The sequence below is a fragment of the Phalaenopsis equestris genome, unplaced genomic scaffold (genome assembly GCF_001263595.1).
Source record: "Phalaenopsis equestris unplaced genomic scaffold, ASM126359v1 Scaffold236011, whole genome shotgun sequence".
In the NCBI taxonomy this organism is placed as follows: domain Eukaryota; kingdom Viridiplantae; phylum Streptophyta; class Magnoliopsida; order Asparagales; family Orchidaceae; genus Phalaenopsis; species Phalaenopsis equestris.
This window is the reverse complement of record NW_018253858.1, coordinates 183,048-196,940: the sequence shown is the minus strand read 5'-3', so window position 1 is coordinate 196,940 and position 13,893 is coordinate 183,048. Positions and strand designations below refer to the sequence as shown.

General features: G+C 37.5%; 1 protein-coding gene across 3 annotated transcripts in view; it reads left to right on the top strand.

Annotated features, from left to right (window-relative positions):
- The window catches only part of LOC110039261 (endoribonuclease Dicer homolog 4), a 131,791-nt gene that overhangs the window by 18,181 nt on the left and 99,717 nt on the right, over positions 1 to 13,893 (top strand). For all 3 annotated transcript variants that reach the window (XM_020744268.1, XM_020744267.1, XM_020744269.1), the window contains one exon: positions 4,854 to 4,964. In XM_020744268.1, the coding sequence (XP_020599927.1) occupies positions 4,854 to 4,964 (111 nt within the window). The remainder of the gene's footprint in view (positions 1 to 4,853; positions 4,965 to 13,893) is intronic.

The following is a 13,893-nucleotide window of genomic DNA, read 5'->3' as shown; positions in this document are numbered from 1 at the left end:
GTATGCTGCATGCTTTTAGGCCAATGATGATAATATGAAAGGTGTACACGCCATGATGGTCGCAAAAACACCTCATTTATAAAGGATGGGAAGTATGTTGTACTTCTGTCATTGAAAGAGTTAGTCGTGATGGGTACTACAACAAAGATAAGAATTTTAGTGGCCCATGCCACATTCCTACAAGCTATGAGGGAGGCACCAATTAAATTGGCCTTTGTAATGTTAGATGATAGTACCATAGAAGATACAATTTTTGAGGAATTATGCCCCTCATTGGAGGAGTTTTATGATTCTTTGACGTTCACTTTACCCCCTTGATTGCCACTTTTGAGAGTAGCTTAACATGTCGTCATTTCAGATAGATGAGAAGATTTTGAACAATTACGGGAAAACTCTATCAAGTAAGGTGTGTACTAAGTTCCAGTTAAATTCTGTAGTGTATCCATTGACAAATGGTTAGATAAGAGGTGAATCACAACATTGGAAATCTCATTACGAGCTCTGTGAGAAGGTATATCCTATAGTGGGATGCAGACATTTCCGAAGATGAGGGTGAAGCCTATACTACCCAGGGAGAGTGATGCGAGACATGGAAGTTTCCGCAGTGCCACATGCTGAGATCCTCGGCTTCCGCAATTGCAGAAATGATATTTTATTTTTAGCAAATTTTTAGCTTTTGTTCATTTATTTCTTGTTCTTTCTTATTTTCCTATTTTTCAATTAAGTATTTTCTTTTAGGAGACTTTTATATATGCTATATCAAGGCTGTTTGGATTTCAATTTTGTTGATTTTATGAATTAAGAAAATTTTCTCAGTGTTCTACTCTTTGGAATGTTGCATCATCATCTTTTTATAAGTGATGCATATGTATCTTGTTCATGAACATGTGTTGGAACCTCTTGTCTGGAATGTCGCCAATTCAGAGATTTTTTGTGCTATTTTTCAGCCAGGATAACCACCGATGACTTCAAACCCACTATTTAACAACAGATTTATCCCTGGAATCTCTTTCAAACACCGTTGACCACATATTCGCCTTCCCTCGTTATTCCAAAACCACCTCTCTATGAAAGCTTCTTACCAAATACCTTATAGGGGATCTATAACGATATCATTTGATATCAGTGTTTGACAAATCATAAATTTTTGTTGACTTTTCTTTTTTTTTTCTAATTTTAAATTCCAACAAATTTCCCATGTACTTAAATCATTCATGCTGTAATTCCTGGCCTCAACCATAAATTTTTAAAATTCAACATTCCTATCCTCACAAAAAATTCACTCTGACACTTGTCACAAAACTTAAACCGCTTTCTAACTTTTGATTTACATTCCTACATTTACAAAAAAATCTAATTGAATTAAAAGAATGTCACACTGCCAAGGAGAAACTCTCAGCGAGGTGTCTATGAACTTATTTTGAAAGATATGCAGTGAGAAATCCTTCAAATGCAATAGAGGCTTGCCTCCTTTGAGAGAAGACAGCCCGAAGATGTCACCTATAGCCGCAACGGTGACGCGTCAGATCGAGAGTAGTGCTTGTCCATTTTTTGTATGTTTTCTTTTATTTCTTTTCTTTTCAGTTTTTTCTAATATTCTATTTTCCAATTAGGTATTTTTATTATGGAACTCTTATATATGTTGTAGTAGGCTGTTTGGATTTCAGTTTTGCTAATTTTATGAATTGAGAGACTTTCCTCCTTCAAATGAACAAATGCTTGCCTCCTTTGAGAGAAGATAATCCGAAGATGTCATAGCCGCAACAGTGACTCATTAGATCGAGAGTAGTTCTTGCCCATTTCTTGCAAGTTCTCTTTTATTTTTTTCTTTTTAGTTTTTTCCTATTTTCTATTTTCCAATTAGGTATTTTTTTATGGAACTTTTATATATGTTGTAGTAGTTTGTTTGGATTTCAGTTTTACTGATTTTATGAATTGAATGACCTTTCTTTGGTTTTATGTTCTTAGGAGTGTTGTTTCCTCTTACTTTTTCAAGTGGTGTATTTGTAGCGTGCTTAGCAACAGGTGATGGAACCTCCTTGCCTCCAGTATCTTGTTGTTTCTTCATCTAATTTGCGGATTTCAGTAAGGACAGCTGTTGTTGACATCAAAGCTGCCATTCTATAACAGATTTATCTCTGCAATCCCGTCCACCGTGGATCATATTCGCTTATCGTCGCTATTCTACAACCACCTCCTTATGAAATTCACTCTCCAAATATCTTCTATGAGCCCTATAACGGTATCATAAATGTGTAGTTGTATTCATATTGATATTCTTATTCAGGGTGGCTTTGATTGTTTTGTTATACCCCAATACTGCATGGACAAGCAATTTTCCCAAGTGAGGCATATTTCAAGCTTATCAACAATCATGAAAGAAAGAGTGTAGAATTTATTATTATTCTTATATATTTCTTTGTAGTATTTCTGGTGGAAGGTCACTTTGTGCTTGTCCATCAGCCATTCATCAAGAAGAGAGTGTAGATATTCTTGATTGTGCCATGTCTAGTGGAAGATCATTTTGTGCTTATCGATTGGTCTTCCATTGGCAAACTTTTCTGTAGCTTTGCAACCAGAAAATTCTTGGATTCAGAAGAGGGTGACTTTTGAGATGGGTATTCCCTCTATTAGTATATTACTTTAACGAAATCTGATAGAGCTAGTTATATTTTAGGTTTGGGCAGATTACATTTTCGAGGGGTATCCCCCAATTTAGGTAATGAGGCAATATGGATACTCGCAAGTCAATGCCAGAGAGCTTATCAACAATTGATGTTTTAGATAATCCTCAGGTTTGGTTAACAAGGATGCAAGTTGAGTTTCTCATGGCTTCTATAGTGGGCACATTTGCTTTAGGTGATGATATGCTGTTCCTTCCATGTTACTCTAGATTCTACACTTGGGATTTGTATTTGATATTTGCTATTTGAAAATGATCCTATGCTTCTTTTTTGAGGATGAAACAAGAAGTACGGGAGGTGTGTTACTGCTTTTAAGTTTTTTGCTTTACAACGTCTTATTAGAGCTTCTCGTGTTATCCAGGATAGTGGTCATTTTTATTGCTTCAGTTCATTTGATCTGCAAATTGTGGACATATTGTTGATGGAGTTGTTGAGGGCATGAGCTGATTATTTTTTGATTTCCTTGGGTAGACCCAATTTGGTATGGTGGTTTGATAAGTTGGGGAAGGTGGTTTGCGTTAAGAGTTTTTGTGTGAACACTTTTATATTTTTATTTCTGCTGCAAATTTTGCAACTTCTGGGTTTTCATGGGATGTCAATGTATTTTCACTCTGGGGGTTATCGGACAATCAATCACTTGTGTTTTCATTCTGATTTATTTGACTTTTTGGAGTGACAGGAGCAATCCAAACTTTGTTGGGCTGTATTTTGTGGGGCGTTGGCATCGTCTTTGGAGCATTTGGATTGCTAGAGGTTACAACCATGAGATGATCTTAGGATTTGAGCTTAGTTGTGGATTTTAGTACGACTGCAACGTAATCTCCATGTAGCTGGGGACTTTGTGGTTTCCTTTTGCACCACTGTTGGTGGTATTCAGCTTTGTGCTCTGCTGTGGAATGTTGTGAATTTCTTTGTGTTGGTGTGAGGTGACACAAAGTCTTGAATAGGGGCGTTATGATATTGGTAGAGTCATCATGAGGTTATCCTGTGTTTCTATATGATTGGGAACTTTAGGGATTAGGCATATTGGCCTTCATCACCATGACATTCTGGATTTCCTCAGCTGCTGGGTCTTCGACGACCTTTCAATGCCACTACGAGGTGATTGTTAAGTCGTAAAACTCTTCTGGATTTTGTGATGCTTTGGTTTTATTGTAAGGTATCGGGTCTCGGGACTCCACATGGGAAATTTATGGTTGACAGGATTACTCTTGACTTTGAACTTGGTAGGCAAAGCTTTAAATTGAACTTTTTGAGGTAGTTGTTGTTGTTGAAGGCTTGCACCGATGGTGATCAAGGTGATTCTTTTGTAAGGTAAAATGGGTCTTTTGATACCACCTTATTGGCACTTAGAGCTGACTTGTTGCTTGATCTGCTTCTGGAGGTCCCAGCTAAGTTGCCATCTTTTTCACTTTCTCCTGGGTATGCTGTTTTCTTGGGAAGGATTGATAGAAGGGGTCCAAGTAGTTTACTTTGTTGAATTTTTTAGAAACAAATTATATTGATTCCTATAATTTGATAAATTGCATTTTATTTAATATGTTTTTTGGTGATGACTAATGTTCATTGTGTTCTAAATTTTTTGTTGATAATACAATTCGAGGAAGAAATTTGAAAAGCCTTTTTCTTAATATGAGAGAATTAGTTAGAGTAATAAAGCAGTCATAGGAGAAAGGTAGCATTTCTTGAGTTTTTCAAATGACCCAGTTAAATTTGAAATTACTCTAAAGCTGGCAACTCTTGACCAGCCTAATTTTTTGATGACTTGCAGTTGCGGGGCCTACAAAAAATTGTTTGAAAATGGAAATTTTGATTTGAACAATGAGGATGATGTTTTTAATATCATACAGAGTATTTTGAAGCTTTTACGGTTTTTCGTGGAATTTTAATATTCTTTCCCTATTATTTTTATGAAGTTAGTAAAGAATGCTCTAGCTGTTCTCTCATTCCTTAGTTGAAGAATACTATGCAGCTCTCTCTGTCTAAAATGCAGCTTGTATGGTTATAAATATGGGATATGCCATTATTTGATTGTTTTTCGTTGTTAATCATTACCCTCAATGATGTTGTTGTCGTAATTTGCTTCTTCAGTATTCATTTGCATGTTGCGTTTCTATATTTTTTTCATGCGAAACCTTTTATGGAGGCTTAGAATTTTTCACTTTGCAGCAAGCCATGGTCATAGAGAGCTCAACTGATTTTAAAGTTCAGTACTATGTTGGGAACCGCAAGCAATTGAAGGATCACAATGATTGGAACATGGAAATTGAACAAATTGAGGCCGGTTTCTTTTTTACTTCTATTCTAGAAATACTTTTTTATTTAAAATTCTGTTTTAAATATGATTTTAACTAGAAAGTAACAATACAGAGTATTATAGCCTGTTTTTAGTTGGTGTCTAACACAAATGTTGTGCACTTAACTTTGAAATTAAAAAAGAAAAAATTCTACAAATAGAATAGTAACTTCCAGTTAGAAATTTATGATGCTCCTTGGGAAGAGTAATTACTTGTTTGGAACTGGAACTTAAAAATTTCTTGTTGTCCATAACTTATAGAATTAAAATTGAGAACTCTAAATTGGTTTAGATATCGACTTTAGACAAAACGCCTGCTACTTGTTTCAGGGATTTTTACCATTGTATTAGAGTCACATTTATCAACTGCATGGCAATATTATTCTGATATTTGTATATTTATGATGTGAAAAGGTATTCTGGAGTAGCTTATCTAAGTTGCATTTACTCATTTAGTAGTGCCATAATTCCATCTACATCTAAGTTGAAATTGAGGATACAATAGCTATGAATGTCCTAGCTTTTATTGCTCTTTTTACTTTGACGAAATTAAATCGGTGAAGAAAGTGTGTGGTCAATCTGACTTCTTTTTCCATGATTTTATACCCAAACATATGAGGTTTTACTCAGAAGTAAGAGACTAAGCCATAAATATTATAGTATTTCACCCAAGTAGATGCTACTTTGATTTTTAGTATATGTTGAATCCGAATTTGTTCTGTGAATCACACTTGAGGAATAAAGTATAGAAAAGGAGAGAGAGAAAGAGATAGTGCACAGTAATGAACAGTAAAATGAGGAAATTGTGTTTGATTGGACTTTACTATAGAAATGGCCCCCCCATTTATAAGAGGGGGGATACCGTGTGCATAATTACAAACTTACCTCTGCTGTAACGAGGGCTTTACGGGTTATTTTGGTTATTTACCTAAATGAACCTATGGCTCAACTATCTTATCGCTCGGTCAACAGAGATTAGCGGTCCTTAGGTCGACAATGCTCATTTTACCGACTATGTTGAGTTTGTGATGCCGATTGGCACTGGTTGATCTTCGGCCGTCCAGACTTGGCTTTGTCGTCTTGAGTCAACAAGTCAGCTGCTTTGGTCTCGCAGTCTACTATCGAGCCATAGATGAGGAGCTTTTGTCGCCAGGATGAGATTAGACTGTTGGGTAGAGGGTGAATCATTGTAATCCGATTAATGCCTCACCCCTTATCGGATCACAGAGTGCATCGTGGTGAGCACCTTAGGCCATCTGGTGAAGAGCCCCAGAGACTCTTATGAGGCGGCTGATGATGCTGAGGCGAGAGTTTGGCTATCTTCTCTCCACTCGATGGATCTTAGTCTTTGGCTCGCACGACCTTCGTTTAATCGACTTTAGGTCCCGACTTAAAAGATCTGCACCTTGTCAGTCAAGTCTTTGATCTTCCGATGACAGGATCTTTGATCTTCTTTGTGGGTCTTCCCCGACCTTTCCTTGTCTCTTAGTCCGCTTGATTTTCTTGAGATTCGTGTTTATGCATTTCTGATGTATAATATTAGTTCATAGATTCTCTTCTTAAATGTGACAACTGCGATAAAAGTAAGATAATTAAATGCAAAAATTAGATTTATTTATTTTATAATTAGTACATTAATAACTAAGTTTCCTGAATTTTTGTGCCTATGATCTCTATAAATAGGGCGTGATTGGCGCTTTTGTTATTAGCATTTGCTTTCAAGTGTCTCTCAGTTGGTCGGTTTCAAGAGTGTCTTCATGGCGAGCGACAATAGACCTCCAGTTGATGGCCTTGCCAAGGAAATTTGGTAAAAGCCTTTGAGATTGCTGCGTCGGGATTCCATCATGAGGAGTTTGAGAGGAAGTGATCCGAAGGAGATAACTTGACTCAGGGCGAAATGAAGTTTGGTGGACTAAAGAGGTCGGGAGAAGGAAGTTGGCTCGAGAGTGCGAAAATGCCCGGGCAACTAAGAAGCTAGAAGAAGGGGGCTGGCTTGAGAGTGAGAGACAAGTTAAGCAACTCGCTTACGAGAAGAAGAGAGTGGAAGATCCTGGGGGTGAGGTTGTGTCATCCGACTCGCTGACACTGCAACAAAAGGAGGGAGGCAAGTTGGACAATCTGCCTGTTGAAGAAGCACTTCGTGCGGAGGATTTTGGGGCCGAGTCTGAACTGGAGGCCTAAATCATTACCTCTAAAGAAGCTTGCTTAATGGAGGGCAAGGCTCCAACATCTGAGTTAGATATTGTACTTCCCTCGCCATCAGGGAAAATATGGAAAGGGGTCCCGGGCAGTTGGAGCCCAATGCAGGAGCGACCGAAGGTCTTCATGGCAATAGATTCCCAAGTTTCTTTGATAAATATAATGAGGTACTGGTTACCCAGAGGTCCAGGTGTTGATAGGTATGCCTCGACCATGGTGAACGTCCTCTGGTCAGAAAGCTTAGAGAAGAATTTGAAAGACCGCGAACCTCACGACTTTTGCCACACAGGCGATCGACACCAAGTTTTGGGACTCATGACCAGACATCATTTAGCTTCCTTCTATCTTAATGCCAAAGAGGCAGCTTTCAAGGTAGAGAAGAAGGCCATGATCGTCAAGGCTCGGGCGAAAGCGGCTAAGGAACGGGTGACCGTGATTGTGGTCGGGCTAGCTGAAACTGACGAAGAGCTAGAGAGCGCGTCAGAGTGACTTTCTGTAATTCAGGAAGGGAAAGAAGTTCATTTAAAAAACATAGCCACAATGAAGGCCTCAAAGGAGTTTTCTGACACTTAGGCCAGACACCTTCGGCTCGGCAAAAAGCCAGTGATCGACTAGCTTTTGTGGATTGGGTTGGTCAACTCAAAGTACTCCAACTTAGATGGATTCACCAAGCTCTTCTCTATTTTAACAATAGTGGCAAGAAAAGATGAATCCGAGGTGGAGCATGTAGCAGACAGTGGTTCGTCCAATGCGTGATCCGATCGCAAGGATTCTTGTGCTTAAGAAATTTTTTATTTTTTGTTTACAATAAAAAAACATGGATAGAGAATTTTCGTGAAGGAATTTGTAATCAAGCTTTTACTTTTACTGCCCTTTATCATTTATTGCTTGTGGTGTGTAGTTGAAGATCAATTGTTCATCCCATAGGAGAGTTTTTTTTGGTCAGTTTCGATGTGGTTACAACCTATCTCAAGTTTTATAATGCTGTTATCTCGTTTGCTCAGTCGGATTATCACCTCAAATGACATAACCGTTGAGACTTGCTTCCGGGGTGATTTACTCGGTACCCTTTGGAGAGCTTGTCACTAGTGGGCAATGAACTACCTCCAGAGCTTTACTCAATTTGAATTTAGCCACCTCAAGAGTCATTTTTTGACGTTAAATGCTGATCAAGCATCTTGCGTTGATGTCAGACATTTTGAGCATTTTCTATCGATCGAATGACTTAAGTCGTTAGTTTATGTTGATGCCAGACTTGCTTCTTACACTTCCCAACTCTCGGTCGCTGACCCAACTTGCAATTATGTAGATTTTTAAGCTCCGAAAGATGGTATAAAATTTGACCAAATTTATTTATAAGCAACTAGTGTGTAAAATAATATTTTATAAAATTTAGAATTTGATTTATATTTCACACACTAAGGGTTCTACGCAAGTATACACATCGTTTCAAGTAATATAGGGTTTTCTTTTAAGACCTCAAGTATCGATCCCGTAGAGAAGCGAGATAAGAAATCCCTTTGGCTAATTCTAGTCTACTACTATTAGACCTTTGTTTGGAATATTGATTAAAATAATTTTTCTAATAACTTTTCCTAAATGAAAATATTAAATCTAAATATAACTTTTCTGGATAAATTAGTTTGGAGAAATTTTTAGATATTAAAGACTACCATTCACTTGTAATGATCTAGATAATGTTAAGGAATGAAATGCTTAAAATATAATATTGTCAGTGATAAATAAAAGCATACCTTATTCTTTACTCGCTCCCGGTGCTTGCAAAGAACATTAGCTAATTTAAAGCCGATTCCCTTACATCTCGATTTCACATCAGTGCTATCTAGCCTCTCACCTCTAGATGCCCCTAGCCTATGTCACCGTGATGACCGAATCCCAGTGCTAGGATACTAAACCTTAAGCCAAATTGATAAGAATCTAGCCTGTCACTCTAGATCTAACTAATTCCACACCCATCAAAACTTATCTACCTATTTATTTGCACTCCTCTTTAGCTGTTCGTAATGACTGCGCAGAATGAAGTGTGGTATCCACTATAGTTGGGTGAAATCCTAGCCCTCCAGGGTATTATGTTTTGCAACGGATTTTAACCTCACAAGTGATCAGTTTGCAAAGTCAATTAAGACCTGATGAAAATACAATCACATTAATAATATAACAGAATTTTTAAACAAATCTAATTTCCTAAACATGCATCTATTTCATTGCAAAAAAAAGTAAAATGAAGATAATGACAAAAGTAATGTAAATGAAAATAATGACATAAGCAGTAAAAGGAATCTATAGAATCTTGTGCCAACAAGGAACATATGTCTATCTAACACTCTTTCGAGTGTATATATATGCTTAGTATTCTATTAATTTTATGCAACTGTCACCTAGAAACATCAAATAGAAACATATTTTAAATTATATTTCCTTAAAAGTTGCATTGCCGCCTAAATTATTTTACTAGCCAACCGGTCAATGTGAGTCCACTCAAATTGCTTCCCCGACAACGACGCCTAAAACTTGACCCGACCTGCAATTATGCAAATTTTTAAGCTCTGAAAAATGGGTAAGAACTTGAACCAATTTATATATAAGCGGCTAGTGTGCAAAGTAATATTTTATAAAATTTAGAATTTGATTTATATTCACACACTAAGAGTTCTACACACACATTAGGGGTTCTGCGCAAGTACACATCGTTTCAAGTAATATATGTTTTTTTAAAGACCCCAAGTATCGATCCCACAGAGAAGCGATGTAAGAAATCCCTTATGCTAATTCTGGTATACTACTATCATTCTTTAGTTTGAAATATCGATTAAAGTGGTTTTTCTAATAAATTTTCATAAATGAAAATATTAAATCTAAAGATCACTTTTCTAGATATAAATATAACTTTTCTTGATTAATTAGTTTGGAGAAATTTTGAGATATTAAAGACTACCCTTCATATACAATGATCTAGATAATTTGAAGGAATGAAATGCTTAAAATATAATATTGTCAGTGAAACATAGGATCATACATTATTCTTTACCCCCTCCCGGTGCTTGCAGAAAACATTAGCTAACTTAAGACCGATTTTATAACATCTCGATTCCACATCAGTGCTATCTAGTTTCTCACCTCTAGATGTCTCAAGCCTATGTCATCGTGATGATCGAATTCCAACGTCAGGGTACTAAACCTTAAGCCAAATTGATAAGAATCTAGCCTGTCACTCTAGATCTAACCAATTCTAAGTCCATCAAAACTTATCTCTTTATTTATTTGTATTTCTTCTTAGGTGATCGCAATGACTTTGTCCAGAATGAAGTGTGGTATCCACTAGTTAGACGAAATCATAACCCTCCCTGGTCATTTTGTTTTACAACGGATTTTAACTTCACAGGTGATCATTTTGCAAAGTCAATTAATAGTCGATGAAAATACCATCACATTAATGAAATAAGAAAATTTCTAAGCAAATCCAAATTCTTAAACATGTTTCTGTTTTATTGCAAAAGAAAAGTAAAATGATCGATAAAATTAAGTAATAAATTATGTGCCAACAGAGAATATAATCTACCTACCCTTTTTCGAGTGTATAAGTATGCTTAGTATCTATTAGTTTTATGCAAGTGTCACCTAGAAACATTAAATAGAAACAAATCATTAAATTATATTTCCTTAAACGTTGCATTGCCGCCTAGATTATTTTACGAGCCAACTGGTCAATGTGAGTGCACTCAAGTTGCAAGATCACCGCTCTCCTGAGTCTTAGTTTCACTTACAATAAATTTTAACATAATCTATTGCTACTTAAGTTATGTCATTGAAACAAAGAATATATTACTCATTGCATAAAAATAAAAATAATTCTATCATGAGTCAAATTTTCTTACACATGCCACTACTTCATATTAGAAGAAAAGAGAAAAAAAAACTACTAATGAAATATAGATAAAACACAACAGAAAACTTCCTTTAGATCAAAGAAAATCTACTATAAAATGTTTACAACAATTATCAGGAAATGAAGAACACAATACTTAGCTTTTTCCTCTGAAAGAAAAAAGGAAAGTATCCTGCTGATCCATGCACCGCCATACTTCCTTACTCATGTCTCTCAAAATCCCTCACTAATTTCTCCAAAAATGAAGAAATCTACATTTCCATAAACTCACGCCAAACACCCTCTAAAACACTTCCTAATTTCTTCTCTAGACTCCTCTAATTACTTACTAATTTCTCTTTATGAGAGGCGCCAATCCCCCTATTTAAAAAGAAATAAAAACCCCTCATTTCTCTAAGAGACATATCTCTTCATCCAAGAGACACATCCTTTTATTCCAAGAGACATTTTTTTATTCAAATGCTTTTCAAAATGTCTAGATTCATTGAATCACTTCATGGGACGTGCAACTTATCAAGAAGCTTCCAGAACATCCAATAATGGCCCAGAATCTCCCAAAAGCCGTCCAATAACTATTTCGGGCGCTATAGCGCTAGTCTGGGGCATTTTAGCGTCTGTGTCTGACGTTATGGCGCCATTCTGGGAGCTATAGCGTCACTTTACGCACAACTTCACTGTTTTGCCCCGTTTCGCTCCGTTTTAACTTCGTTTCGCCCCGTTTCAGTTCCGTTGCGCTCCAGATTGGTATACCTACAAGACCGAATGAAAATAACATTTCTTTAAAGTGTAGTTTAGTTCAAAAACATGGAATAAATACGAAGGAGATTAAGTATGGAAAGTCATATCGAAATGAGCCAGGTCAGAATTTTCTTTTTTGCTCAATTGGCTCTAAATTGCACTGCTTTTGTTTCATTTTTATCAAAAGTCCATTTCTTGTGTCTGAAGACAAAAATATGTAAAATACATTCCTTTAAAGTGTAATATCATAAAAAAATGTGCATAAAATGAGCATGAAATACACACTAAAGACAAGTAATTTTTAGGTAGATCAGTCGCTTAATTGGATCTACTTCTTAGATGGAGTACCTATTTTGCTTAAGCTTACTAAGCTGATCTTGTCGCGGCTTTCGTGGGGGTAATCGTTGTGACTCGATTGTGGGATGATTTGCTCGGTATCCTTCGTAAAGCTTGTCGCACTGGGTAAGGAACCACCTTTAGAACTATATCGAACTAAAGTTTGGAGACATGTTTATGATGCGTGAACGTTGCAAGCTATTTCTTAGTGCATTCTGCCAATCAGACATTTTGGCGTCACTATCGGCATTACTGCTCGGGTTCAAGTTCTAGTGTTATGAAATCGAGTTCCCTGAGTATTATTTAAACCTTGGCCTATGTACATCATCAACTGAATCAATTTTAATATTTCTTAAATGTAAAAATTTACAAGTTAAAAACGAAAACCCCCTTATGCCATTGGGACTCTTAACGGATTGGCCTTCAGGGCATCATGATCATTTGGCAGTTGCTCATGGTGACGAGCGGCCGTTGGTTAGGGTGCTGCGCCTAACCTCCTTGGTTGTGGTTGCAGTCGGCTCCCTTGTTGTTCTGGGGTCGCCAGTTGTCTTCATATCAAGGCCAAACGAAAAGATGCGAGTCTTCCCTTGGTCTCCACCTATACTTTCAGAGGACCCTCTTCTGCAGATGTTGGGTCGCTGATTCTGCCCTAGCGGATGTACGAGTGGAGTTGTTATCTTCGAACGAAATGTGATTATTGACCAGCTCCAACAATTTGAGTATGGTCTTTGGTGTTCGCGGAGTGCATCGTGGTGAAAACCTTTGGCGTTTTGGTGAAGAATCCTAGTGACTCTTATGAGGCGGATGCTGATGCTGGGATAAGAGTTGGGCTGTTGCCTTCTCTCGACTGGATGGATCTTGATCTTTGGCTTGGATGGCTTTCGATCGCCTGACTTTAGTTCCCGTCCCAAAGGATTTGTACTTAGTCAATCAAGTCTTTGATCTTTTAGTGATGAGGCATTTGGTCTTCCTTCTGTTGGCCATCCCTGCCCGTACTTTCCTATCTGTTAGTCCGCTAGATTTTCTCGAGATTCATGCTGACACATTTCAGATATATAATATATACAAGCAATTCACCCAAAAATTAGACGGTTTGGATACCAACATGCACACATCATTTACTAATCAATAGGGTAGAGTACTTGGTGCAATTTATTATATTAGGGGCCGTTTGGTTCGGCTTTTTGGCCCGGCGCTGCGTGGGACATCCGCTTCGTCCTGTATTGACGAACGTTTGGTTTGTAGCTTTGCGGCAAAATTTTGCTTTGCGGCAAATTTGTGCAACGCTTAGCGAAAGCGGGCCGCGATATTAACCCCGCGGCCCGACTTTCGCCTGAAGATATTCCCTGCTTAACCCCTTTCGTTTCTCTTCTGCCCTAACTGCTTCCCTCGCGGCTTTCCTTCGTCGTCTTGCTTCGTAGCCCCTCGATCGACAGATCTGAGGTATAACGATCATTATTCTTCTTCTAATCGCAGATATGAGGGAGCTTATGGGTTTTTTCGAATGTGATGTTTCTCTTCTCATCTCCTTCCTATTTCTGTGATTTTTTGTTTAGCGCGTGGAACCTGTTTAGTTTTTTACCGGTTGCTTGACTAGGGTTTTGCCTTTGCTTTCCCTTCTCGTTTGAGCCATTCTTGTTTGGTGGATGCTGGCTCAAGAATGGAATAAGGTTGTGGTTGTGGTGGTTGATTCATGTGTAGTGATTGTTGTTCATGCTTTTTATTTCCCTTCT